Raw genomic sequence first — 13,146 nt, 5'->3', positions numbered from 1 at the left:
AGATGATTAGGAATACAGCAAGAAAATACTATAAATACTAAAAATATTGAAAATATATAATTTGTTAAAGTAGTAGGAGGCTCTAAAGCATACGCCCTACTTCATGTCATTAACTTTTGGAGAATAAAATCAGTAACTTACAATTTGATAAATGTGGAATTACAAAGCAATAATTATATTTGTGAAACAGGATAGAACAAGAAAACCTGGAAATACTGGACTTTTTTGGACTCTGTTAAGCTTGTAGGGGACTCTTAAAGCATATGCCCTACTTCATGTCATTAATGATTGGAAAAATACAGAGGCAAAACAGGAAGGAGAAAGTTCACTGTAGGCAAAACATGTACTATTTAAGTGTTGTATGATTTTCTTTGCATGTTATAAAGTAAAGTTTTTTTCAGTTATTTTTTTAAGTGTATTAGGGATACTAGTGTAAATAGGTGCTCCTGTTTTTTCTTTTTTACACCCTTCTCTCTTTCTGCTTGTTAAGATTTAAGAAATGTAGTCACTGCAATATAAAAGATGTTAACAGCATCACAAAAGAAAAATCATTGCACTTTTTCTCATTCTTGCATGGGGAATGACCTGGGTTAAAGGCCATTAACTTTATATAGTAATAAAAAAACAAGTAAATAAAAAAATATATTAAATATTACAAGGCTTTTTTTCTAGTAAACAGTTTTGTACTTGGTTCTTAAATCTCTAGCAGACAATCTGATAAAGAGAAATGTCTTGAAGCAAATGTTTTCTGAAAGCATAAAGCATTCAACTGTTTTCCCAGCTGAGAGAGCTATAAAGATAATGCAAAACCAGACATCAATTAATAGAATCACAGGCTCTACTATGCATCTTAGAATGGATACTGTTTCTTTTAGTTTAGCTCGAGTCTATGTGTTTGGCTTTCAGTTTGGAACATTTGCTCCTGTTAGGAGGGTAAAACTTCAATATTTGAAGGTATACATACTTTTGTGTGTTATTATTAAGTTAATAGGTTCCAGGGGGGTAGTGTGTGTGTGTGTGTGTGTGTGTGTGTGTGTGTGTGTGTGTGTGTGTGTGTGTGTGTGTGTGTGTGTGCGTGCGTGTCTGTGTTTTTGTTTGAGGGTTTTCAAAAAAACAAAAACTTATGCAAGATGTGACATAGGATCAAATAGAGATGACAAGAAACAATTATATAAAAGATTGACCTGCCAAACAGTGTATGAATGCAACAAAAAAGCTGGAACTAGACATTTAACAAAAAAGTTGTTATACATAAAAGATGGGAATAATCCCTCATGAATATGATTCTTTCTATAATGTCTTTAACCTTTAATAGTCTCAGATAAATACAAAAAAGAAAGTGTGTACCACGACAGCAAACCAAACACATAAACACACAAAAACATACTCGGAGGCTCTAAATGAAAATCTGCCTAATCAGCAGAGACCTCCAAAGCAGACACCCAAGCAACCGCTACCCCAAAACAAAACACGTGCAACACATACCTCACAAAGCCAGTGTGCTGAACAGTCACAACCCTTAAAGCTAAACAACACACCTGATGCACTTGTAATAGGTGACTCTATCGTCAGGCACACTGACGTCCCGCTCACCAGGCTGAACAAGGAGAAGGTGACGGTGAGCTGCCTGTCGGGCCCTAGGATCCACCACATAACACAAGCACTCAGGTAACTCCAAGGCAAGTACAAATATGACTCAGTCATTGTCCATGCTGGTGTGAATGACCTGAGTTGTACCTCCCTGGACTACTAGCATGTAGCCCACACTGATATGACCCTGACCTTGAGTAGCATCTTACCCTCACCAAGAATGATGCCACAATATGAAGACAAGATGATCAATTTCAACAATTGGCTTAAGTATGGTGTCATTCAAAGGGGATCCAATGCCTGTCAGCCTAGGATGACATGCTCAACAAGCCATGATGCTTCGCTAGGGGCGGCTTGCACCTATCACCCCTGGGCTTTCGGATATTGGCAGAGGCTCTTGCTACCCCCATAGTGCCTTTTTTAGGCAAGGCTCAAAAGACAAACCCACCTCCGTAGGTATCACAAGGGATAAGAAACTAAGAGTAGTGCTATTCAATGCCAGAAGTCTAAACCTCAAGATGCACACACTCGAAACTCTCCTTAGCATGGAGAACATCGATATCTGTGCAGTAACAGAAACCTGGTTCAATGCTCCCGAGAGCACCCCAGCACTACCAGGTTATACCTCATACCATGTTTTCGGCCCCAAAACGTGGACTGAACCACAAAAGGAGGGGGAGTATCAATATTCGTCAAAGATACCCACACCTCCAGGTTGGTGGCACAGCATGAAGCATCAGAGACTATCCATGTGCAACTAACAGTGGGTAAAACTGCCTTCCAGTTTATAGCCTGCTACAGACCACCCTCCCAAACCCAGGAACCCCACTCAGCCTTCCTGAGAACACTGGAAAATATGAAGGTCTCTCCAAACACCATTATATTGGGCGACTTCAACTACCCAAACATAGACTGGGAGCATTACTCTAGCTCCAACACCCTAGCCCAAAGGTTCCTAGAATTTATAAACTCAAATGCTATGGAACAACTTGTTACCACTCCCACAAGAGGGGAAAACATACTGGACCTGATCATCACCAACATGGGGACTCTATGCTCCAGACCAGAAGTGTATCCCTCACTGGTAAGTTCAGACCATAAACTAATCTCACTGGATATTCACATCCCGACCCCACCCCCTGCCCAGAAAACCACAGTGAAAAACTTCTCTAAAGTAAATTTCACACTCCTCAAAACCGAGGTGGAATCCTTCAAAGCCCTCGGGCCCGTGGAAAATACGGCCCAGACCGCAGAATCCTTTATAAACGCATTCTATGAACACCTTCAGGAATGCATGGATCATGCAATCCCAAATAAAACCAAGACCCAATCCTCCCCATCCTGTCTGGTGGACCCCAACCATAAACAAACTATACAATACAAGGAGGAAGCTACTACATGATAGAGCAAAATCCCAAAAAGGGAAGGCATATCTGATCAGTATTAGCAAAAAACTACGGGCACTCATAAAATCGTCTAAGGCCAGCTTCGAGAGAAAAATTGCACAGGACACTAAGGATAATCACAAGGCTTTCTTTAGTTATGTTAGGAACCTGGGTGGGAATTCCCAGATATGCTCAGAATTAGTCCAAAATGACAAAAAATACACCGAACCCACATACATTGCCAACATCCTAGCTGACAGGTTCAGCGCAAACTCCTTCCCACCAAAAGGGCAAATATCTATCCCAGCAGAGTGCTGCCCCCCTGACATCTCAGATGCTCAGGTAAGAGCCGCCCTCTTCAAAGCAAAAAACACAGCATCAATGGGACCAGACGGTATCCCGGGCTGCATCCTACATGGACTCCAAGAAGAGCTAAACCCAAACATAAAACTACTGTTCATCTCAGCCTTACTACAGGTTATGTACCCAAAGAGTGGCGTACAGCAACAGTGGTCCCTCTCCACAAAGGTGGTGCCTCAACGGATCCTGGAAACTATCACCCCATAAGCCTGACTAGCTTGGTCTGCAAAGCTATGGAAAGGATCATCATGGACCTCATAAATAAAGATATTGGGGACCTACAGACACTGGATCCTACCCAGTTCGGCTTTGTTAAGGACAGATCCTGCCTTTTAAACCTGATTGATTTCTTTGAAACAGTCACCAAGGCCATTGACGAGGGGAAGGTGGTCCACACAGCCTACCTGGACCTCGCAAAAGCCTTCAATACAATACCCCACTCGGGCATTATAGATAAGCTCACCAGCTTAAATATAAACCCCTATGTCACTAGATGGGTTGCAAACTAGCTCAAGGACAGAACCCACATTGTTAGAATTGCTGGAGCCATGTCAGACTCCAAACCAGTTACAAGTGGCATCCCACAAGGCTCAGTCCTGTGACTTCTCTTGTTCGGTATATATTTCTCGGAGATACAGGCCAACATAGAAGGACTGTGGCTGACCACGTTTGCAGATGACTGCAAACTAGGCACGATAATCGACTCTCCAGCCGACACAAGCATCCTCCAAAAGGGCCTCATAGAAACAGACAACTGGTGCCAGAGCCATGGCCTTAAGCTAAATGCCAAAAAGTGTATAGTCATCCCCTTTGGCAAAAACAAAGTGCCCACAAATTACCACATAGGTGGTAATCCATTAAGTACAGAAGAAGTAACTAGGGACCTGGGGACTCAAGTTGATAGCAATCTCTCATTTGACAACCACGTGGCCAAAGTAGTTAGAAAAACATTTTATATAGCCCACCTAATCATGAAGGGATTCACATCTAGATCAGGGGAGGTCATCGTGCCTCTTTACTCATCCCTCATCAGGCCCATAATTGAGTACAATGCCCCTTTTGGGATGTACCTTACCAGACACCTGCAGCAACTGGAAAGACCTCAAAAGTACCTCACCAAGAGGATCAAAGGGCTCAAACAGATGCCATATGCTGCCCGGTTAAAGATACTCCAGCTCTACTCAGTGGCATACTGCCTGCTCAGAGGCGATCTGTGCCTGACGTATAACGCCATGTCCAACCCGGAATTAATGGACATGCTGCACCTCAGAAAATCCAAATCCCATTGAGCTATGCGCTTGAGAGACTTGAACCTCAGCACTGAAATAAATAGGACATGCTGGAGGGACAGATTCATAACCCAGAGGCTCCCTTCACTCTGGAATAAAATCCCAGTCCAGGTTAGGCAGAGTCCCTCACTGACTCTCTTCAAGAGGAATCTTGATGAGTGGATGGAGGATCGTAGGTTTAGCCTGGGTATCACTTCTGTGTCACTGTTAGACAGAGGCACAGTATACTAACCTCGAAAAAGGGCATAGCAAAATTAATTTAAAATGGGTGGCGAAAGCCAAACACACTCTGGCTAGGCTTATAAATGCCTTAGGGCAGATAGCCTAGTATGAACCTATGAACCTATGGTGAATTATATTAAAAATGCAGAGTGCACTTAGCTATGCTACACGAGATACACTTGGAAGCAGAAAGCACACCTGCACTATCAGGCTATAACTCATTCCACACCTTTTGGCCCCAGAACTTGGTCCAAAGCTCCAAAGGCAGGGATGTTTCCATATTCATAAAGGATGCATACACCTCCAGACTGGTAGCCCAACATAATGCATCTGAGATACTACAGGTGCAGCTAACACTGGGTAAGACAGCGATTCAGGTCGTAGCCTGCTACAGGTCCCCAACCATGTCCCAAGACTCACACTCCACATTCCTAAGCACCCTGGAGGATATTAGGGTCTAACCTAATACTCTCATACTGGGCGACTTCAACTACCCCTCCATTAACTGGGAAAACTGCTCATGTACCAATACACTTGCCCAATGCTTTCTGGAATTCATTAATTCCAATGTTCTGGACCAGCTCGTTCTTACCCCCACTACAGGTAGCAACATCCTTAACCTGGTCATTACTAACAATGGTGAGTATTGCTCTACACCAATAGTCAACTCCTCCCTGGTTAGATCTGACCAAAACTTGGAAATCCACATCCCCTCCCACCCCCCCACAAAGGTAACCACCATGAAAAACTTCTCCAAAGCTAACTTTGGACTCCTAAAAACAAAGGTTGCTAACTTTACGGCACTGATACAAATGGAGAATAGTTGCATGACCGCCAAGTTATACACCAATGCACTGTACGAACACGTACACAAATGCATGGCTCTCACCATACTCAATAGAACCAAGATGCTCTCCTCAAAAAAAAAGGAAGCCAATCTGGTGTTCCCCTGCCATAAACAAACTCTACAACAGGAGGAGGAAACTGATGCGGAATAAGGCGAAGTCCCCTCGATTGGAAAAACTCCCTTATCAGCCTCAATAAAAAGGTTGAGTTCCCCCATCAAATCCTCTAAAGCTAGCAGAATTGCAGCAGATAGTAAAGACAACCACATGGCCTTCTATAGTTATGTAAAGAATCTCCACAGCAATACCCAGATTTGCTCTGAGCTACTGCACAATGGTACCTCCTATACTGAGCCAACAGATACTGCCAATATACTGGCTGACAGATTCAGTGCTAACATTACCCCCCCCCCAAAGGACCAATCACAATGCCAGTAGATTGCCAGGCACCCGGTATTACTGCTGCACTGGTTAAAACAGCACTGTCCAAGGCCAAGAATACAGCTTCTATGGGACCTGACAATATCCCTGGCTGTGTTCTACATGAACTACAGAGTGAACTGGCACCTTACCTGTGTGCCCTGTTTAATCACAGCCTCACCTCAGGCTTTGTCCCTACCGAATGGCGCACTGCTACAGCCATCCCTCTCCATAAAGGAGGAGCGACTACAGACTCCGGGAATTATCGCCCAATTAGCCTGACGAGTCTGATATGCAAAGCTATGGAACGCATCATCATGGACCTAATAAACAAGGATATAAGGAATCTCCAAACTCTGGATCTTACACAGTCTGGTTTTGTGAAAGATAGATCATGCCTGCTCAACTTGGTCGACTTCTCTGAGTCGGTCACCAGAGCTGTGGATGAAGGCAAGGTGGTTCATACAGCCTACCTTGAGCTGGTCAAGGCCTTTGATACCATTCCCCACTCAGGAATCATAGAAAAACTCACTAATCTAGGCATCAACCCCTATATCACTAGGTGGGTTGCAAACTGGCTCACAGATAGAACCCACAATGTGAAAGTAGCTGACTCCAAGTCAGACTGCCGACCAGTCACGAGTGAAGTCCCACAGGGTTAGGTCCTGGGTCCTCTCCTGTTTGGTATCTACTTCTCTGAAGACCAGGCTAACACAAAGGGACTCTGGCTGACAAAGTTCATAGATGATTGTAAGTTGGGAGCTATTATTAACTCTTCAAGTGATGTTGACATCCTACAGAAAGGTCTCAATGACACAGACTGGTGTCAGAACCATGGCCTTAAGCTCGTTACCAAAAAATGTGTCGTCATCCCCCTTGGGAAAAAAAAAGTTCCCTTGAATTACCACACTGATGGTAGTCCAATGAACACAGAAGGCGTCATAAGAGATCTGGGAACACAGGTTGACAGCAACCTCTCTTTTGACCACCACATTGCCACTGTGGTCAGAAAGTCCTTCTATGTGGCACATCTCATTACTAAGGGTTCTGCATCCAGGAAGTAAGAGGTCATTGTCTCCCTCTACTCTTCCCTCATTAGACCAATCATCGAGTAAAATGCCCCATTTGGCATGTATCTCACTAGGCACCTGCAACAACTGGAGAGGCTGCAACAGTACCTCACAAAGAAGATCCTAGGCGTTAAACACTTGTCCTATATGGACAGACTCAATAAACTCCAACTATTCTCTGTCTCATATCGCCTACTTAGAAGCGATCTCTGCTCAACTTACAAAGCCATGTCTGACCCAGCTCTGTTACAAATGCTACATCTAAAGAAATCCCAATCTCTCCATACCAGACGTTCCAGAGACCTCATCCTCATTACCACAATCAACAGAACATGCTGGAGGGACAGGTTCATAACTCAGAGACTGCCAATGCTATGGAATAGACTTCCCATACATGTCAAGCAGAGCACCTCACTGGCCCTCTTCCAGAAGAACCTTGATGAGTGGATGGGAAAATTCACACCAGGGATCACTCCAGTGGCTCTACTTGAGGCACTAAGAACTAAGTTCGGGTGGCACAATGGCAGGGTAAACCTATGGGTTAGGCTTGTAAAGGCTCCAGGGCCATTAGCCTAGTACACACCTATGAACCTATGTGAATTCGATAAAAAGGTTTTCAGGATGGTTATTCAGCAGAATACCTGGGGCAAAGGAAGAGAGGTGCCTTTACATTAATTGCAAGAGGAGTTCCAATAGTAATAGAACAGGATAAAAAAGACAATAATGGTAGATCTGTAGTACAAAGGGGTTACTGGTAAGGAAGGAGGATTACACTGGTATATATTTATATTCCACTGAAAACTGCTATAATAGACCTTAAGAAAACTCTGGGAGAAATAATCAGTTTCCAGCCAATATTACTTATTGGTGGGGAATGGAATTTGATTTGCAGCAGTGAAGATGTGTCTGGGGGCCTAGAAGGGAAAATATAACAAAGGAGAGCAGATCTTTTAAGAAATTTATGAAAATATTTGGCATGGAAGATGTGAATTTAGTACTAGGAGTTTGGAGTGAATTTACATATTATTCCCCAAGATACAAAAACTTAGCCAAGCTAGACAGAATTGGAACATGTGCATTTAAATTCAACATCTTGAGACACACTCAATAACTATTTCAGATCATACACTAATAACTAAAATAAAAACGTAGGGTACTGAAATAAAATGAGACAGTGGTGCTTTGCCACCTATCTGTTGAAAAAAGAGGAATTTGAGGAAAGGGCAGCGGAAATTATTCAGGACCTACTAGAGAAGACAGAAATTTCTTCTGAAAATACAGCTAGGGATTGGGATAAAATTAAAGTGGAATTTAAAAATAGGGTGGAAATAACAGAAAGGGAGATAAAGTTAAGATGTAACAAGAATGATTTAGAGGGACTGACAAATGTTAAAGTATTGCAAAACAGGGAAAGTCTCACACAAGAGGAGGAGCAACTGCAGAATGCTAAACAGAAAATAAGGGATTACTTTGAAAATATGCATGAGTTTAGAAAGACTGCTGTTATGCAACTGATTTTTTATAATAACCCTAGAGCACTAAAACGTTTAGCACAATGACTCAGGCAACAGAAAGGGCTGTCACCAAGCTTAGGAAGCCGATAACAAGGGATCCTGTAGAAGTATTAGAAATATTTCGGAAATACTATGAAAGTCTCTATTAAGTAGAGAAATATGGACATCACATTTTTATGGAAGAATTACATATGCCAAGGTTAGAGGCAAACAAGGATCAATTACTAACAGTTAGGATAGGAGGTGATGTATAACCAATCTACAGGAAAGTTCCCAGGAATGGATGGTATTCTTGTGGAAGTTTGGAAGCTAGGAGGGAAAAACTGATAAAAATTCTGGAAGGTTTTCTTTAACAGTATTTTAAGACACAGTACTTTAACAGTAGAAACAATATTTTAGGGAGAAATACAAACATCCTATAAGAAAGTGATAGTAACTGTAATAGGTAAAGAGGGTAAAGATCCATCAGATCTTGGTTCATACAGGCCCATTTCAACAGTAAATCATGATTATAAAGTGTCTGCATCTATAATGGCTAAAAGAATGGTAAAAGTGATGCCAAAATTGATAGATATGGATCGATGTGGTTTTGTGGAGGAGAGGCAAATATTTCCCAACATTAGCAGGACAGTGATGATCCAGAGGGAAGCAGAATGTAAGAAAATACCACTGTTGTCAGTGAGTCTTGATGCAGAGAAAGCTTTGAGAGAGTAAACTGGGATTTTATGAGCAGAGCAATGGAAGCATTTTCATTCCCTGATAAAATTATAAAGGCTGATTAGGAGGATATTTGAGGGATTGGAGGCGAAAATTAAAATGGGTGGCGTCCTCTCTGACAATCTCTGCTTGAGCAGAGGATCCAGGCAGGGCTGTCCTCTCTCTTCTCTCCCCTTTTTTATTTGCATTATATTTACGACCACTGGCAAAGAAAATAAGGGACTCAGAAATTCAAGGATATAATTGATATGGTAGTCAAGAAAAGCTGGGTCTATTTGCAGATGACATTATTTTATACGTGACAAAACCAGAAAGGGACATTACAGTGCTGTGGAACATATTGAGACAGTTTCAAACCTTTTTGGGATACAAAATTAATGAAGCTAAAACAAAAGCAATAGCGGTAAATAATGTACCCACATACGAATTGGTTCAGCATTATCCATAATTATAGGGACGTGATAAAATTAAGTATTTATGAGTATGGATTAAAAATGATACTGATGTGGCTGCTAAGGTTATGTTGGAAGAAACTAAACAAAAGATAAAACAAAAACTGAGAATATGGAAGCTCTGTTATATGGATATCAATAGTAAGATAAAAGCAGTTAAAATATTTTAGTCCTTTTAGTCTTGCACAGAGGTCAGACATATTTTTATCAACCAGAACAGAAATTGTGGATAAAAATTAATAAAGCGCTAACGGATTTTATCTGGGAGGGGAAGACGGCAAGAGTCAACTGGGATAAGCTTATTCTTCCAATAAAACAGGGTGGATTGGGTGTACTCAAGTTGAAGGGGTATTTCAGAACAACACAGTTAAGGCTCCTATACATAGCACAAGCAGAAAACTGTAATTCAATGTGGAAAGAGATGATGATGAAACAGGGAAGAAGCTCAAGAAACAAGGAGAGACTGGGATTTTGGATGCAGATCTTTAAGGAGAATAACAATAATCATACAGAATATCACATTTATTAAGTAGCAGAAAGTATTCTAAGAACTAAATCAACATGGGAATGGAGAAAGGAGATTCTGCCAATAAGGATGACTGCAATTAGGGATACAGACAATAGGCAAGAGGGGGCTGGAGTTTACTGGAGAAAACTGGCAAATGAACTAACGTGATGGGAGCAAATAACTAGAGAGGGAAAGTTAACAGAAAGGGAAGACGTCAAGAATTTATTTGTACTGCAGGTTAGAGACTCATTTCCCTATCAAGGATTGACATCAGAGTATAGACAAAGAGAAAGGAACGGGGGGAGGTCCTAAACGAAAGACCAGCACTGGTAGTATTCTTCATAAAGTCTAAAACAGAAGCCTGCAGTTTAAAAATGAATAATTACTGCAGCATATAAAATGTTGCAAGATAACTATAAGAATCAGTCAGAGGAGGTTAGAAAGGATTGGGAAGAGAGACTGGAAGAGCAATTCACAAAGAAACAATGGGGGGATACATGTATGTCTCCCAAATATGCAACAAAATCTAAAAGATTTAGGATTTTTGCTTGAAAATATTTACATTGGTATTTTTATATCCCAATGAGACTGCAGAGAATTTTTCCTCAGGTAGACAGCAAACATTAGAGGTGTGATGGGGAAGAAACAGGTAACTGGGAACATATTTTCAGGGAGTGTAAAGGGTTGGCAGACTTTAAAGATTCCCTGCAGACTACTCTATCAGAGATACTGGGTAAGCAATTGGTGTATCCAGGGAAATGAATTTCTGAGCTATGATACAGAATCAGAACTGCCTAGACATAGTAAGGCCTTGCTAAGTCTAATTATGGTGGCTGCAATTGCTAGAAAATGGAAATCAAAGTCTAAACCAAATGTACTAGAAGTAGTGATTACAGTAACAGATAAAACAACTGAAATTGGGAAAAGGGTAGCAGCAAGTTACATAGAAAAATATGGGAACTGTATGAACAACACATACAGTGGAGGAATGAGTTTTAAAGAAAAGGCAGGATTTAAATGAGCTATGTAATGTTTGATGGACAATGACTGGGTAGATTATAAGTAATGTATAATGTTTCCAAATGATATCAATATGGTTTGTGATGTATAATCCTTGCAATTAAGATTATGTCAATACGATTTGTTTTCATTTAAATAAATGTATATAAATTCCCTGTGATAACTGAATAAAAATGTTTCTTGTTAAATAAAAAAAGAATCATTCAATTTTTATGTTTCATTTATGGTATGGTTGCTACAGCACAGTCACAGACAAAAAAATGGCAAAAGGGCATGATACTGCACATTGCTTCAGGCCATAGGCTAAGGGCTACAGGAATGATACATCTGCAGGCAACTCATTAGGATGAGATAAGCTGTCTGTACATAATTTGCCAAGACTTGGAAGAACAGTAAGGAAGACAAGTGCCACCACTACTGAGCCCACGGTGTGGCTTTCTGGACGCAGTTAGGTTACAGTGGGCTACAAGAGAATGATGACAGTGGTAAAAGGGAGATTTGATTACCACCGGTGCCACTCCACAATTCCTATGCTGTCCAAGAACAACCAGTTTCTCTAAGGAGGTACCAGAAGTGGAGACCTGGAAAGAAGTTGGGAATTCCCAAAGAGAACAGCCAGAAGAAGGCATAATGATTACTTGCAAGAGAAGGAAAGGACTTCCACTGGGGAATCGCCAGTCTTAACATGCATATCAAGATGATGGAGGAAGCAATAAAGTTAGGTTTTTGCCTGAAGCTCTGAAAACCATGGGACTAATTCTTATATGAACTAGGAAGCTACAGGACACTTAGTACAACAAGGCAAGGGATGAAAATGCATAAAATAAGCTTTGGGAATAAGGGATAGAACCAAGATAAACAAAAATACAGAGTGCTGCCTGTCCCTGTAATTTATGAGGACAGAATAAGTCTATGCCTTGAAGCATCCTGCAAAAATACACATTTACGAGCATAAACATTATCTACTACATATAGCACCTTAAGAGAATCTGCACACTCCATATGTGTACCCTTCCAAAGAAAGAAGTGTCTAAGAACAACTGAATGTGACTTAAAAGGTAGACAGCAGATGGCTCTGGGGAGAAAGAAAGAAAGCATCATTTCACAGCAGAATTGGAAAATGACAGAAAGACTGGAACAACCCTCATGAAGAAGTAACAACAAAAGTGAGATAATAATGTACAAAACAGAAAAATGCATATAGAGAGAGTGGGATAAAAAGGAAAAATGTAAGATTTGTAACATATTAAAGGCAGTGAGATGGACAGACAGTACAATTCAAGTTGTTGCTACCTGCTATTAACTTTCATGTTTCTAAGTTAGGAGCATTTAATGTCCCAATTATAAGGCAGAGGCACAGAACATAAAATAAACTGCAGTACTTCAAAGGCTGTAAGCTTTATCTTCACATGGCTTAATTCCCCACTACTTATATAATTGTTCTGGAATTACATATACGAGTATCTCCACATAAGACAAGGGCATTGACACAAGTTTTTACTACTGAAAATAGTGGACTGACATTTTTATTGAGAATGAAATGACATGCTTCTTAATTCAGATAAACTGAAAACAGCACTGAATTTGTGGTATACACTTATGAAGTCAGTCATGGCTACTTACTGTAGGACGACAGGCATTTACTTCCCACAGATGTACTGCTCCTTCATATGACGCAGCCAAAATTCGATATCCCTGAGGGTAGAAAAGAAGCATTTTAATTCAAATAAGAATGTGAGATTTAAAAACAATAG

At 40.9% G+C, this 13,146-nt stretch overlaps 1 protein-coding gene across 2 annotated transcripts in view; it reads right to left on the bottom strand.

Moving 5' to 3' along the window:
- LOC122802908 (protein Atg16l2-like) overlaps positions 1–13,146 on the bottom strand; it is a 1,475,787-nt gene that overhangs the window by 228,526 nt on the left and 1,234,115 nt on the right. For both annotated transcript variants that reach the window (XM_044072730.1, XM_044072731.1), the window contains exon 12: positions 13,016–13,087. In XM_044072730.1, coding sequence (XP_043928665.1) covers positions 13,016–13,087 — 72 coding nt within the window. The remainder of the gene's footprint in view (positions 1–13,015; positions 13,088–13,146) is intronic.

Source organism: Protopterus annectens, chromosome 5.part0 (genome assembly GCF_019279795.1).
Source record: "Protopterus annectens isolate FY-2018-M chromosome 5.part0, PAN1.0, whole genome shotgun sequence".
Classification (NCBI taxonomy): domain Eukaryota; kingdom Metazoa; phylum Chordata; order Ceratodontiformes; family Protopteridae; genus Protopterus; species Protopterus annectens.
The sequence above is the reverse complement of the archived record's forward strand: the minus strand, read 5'-3'. Positions and strand labels throughout refer to the sequence as shown.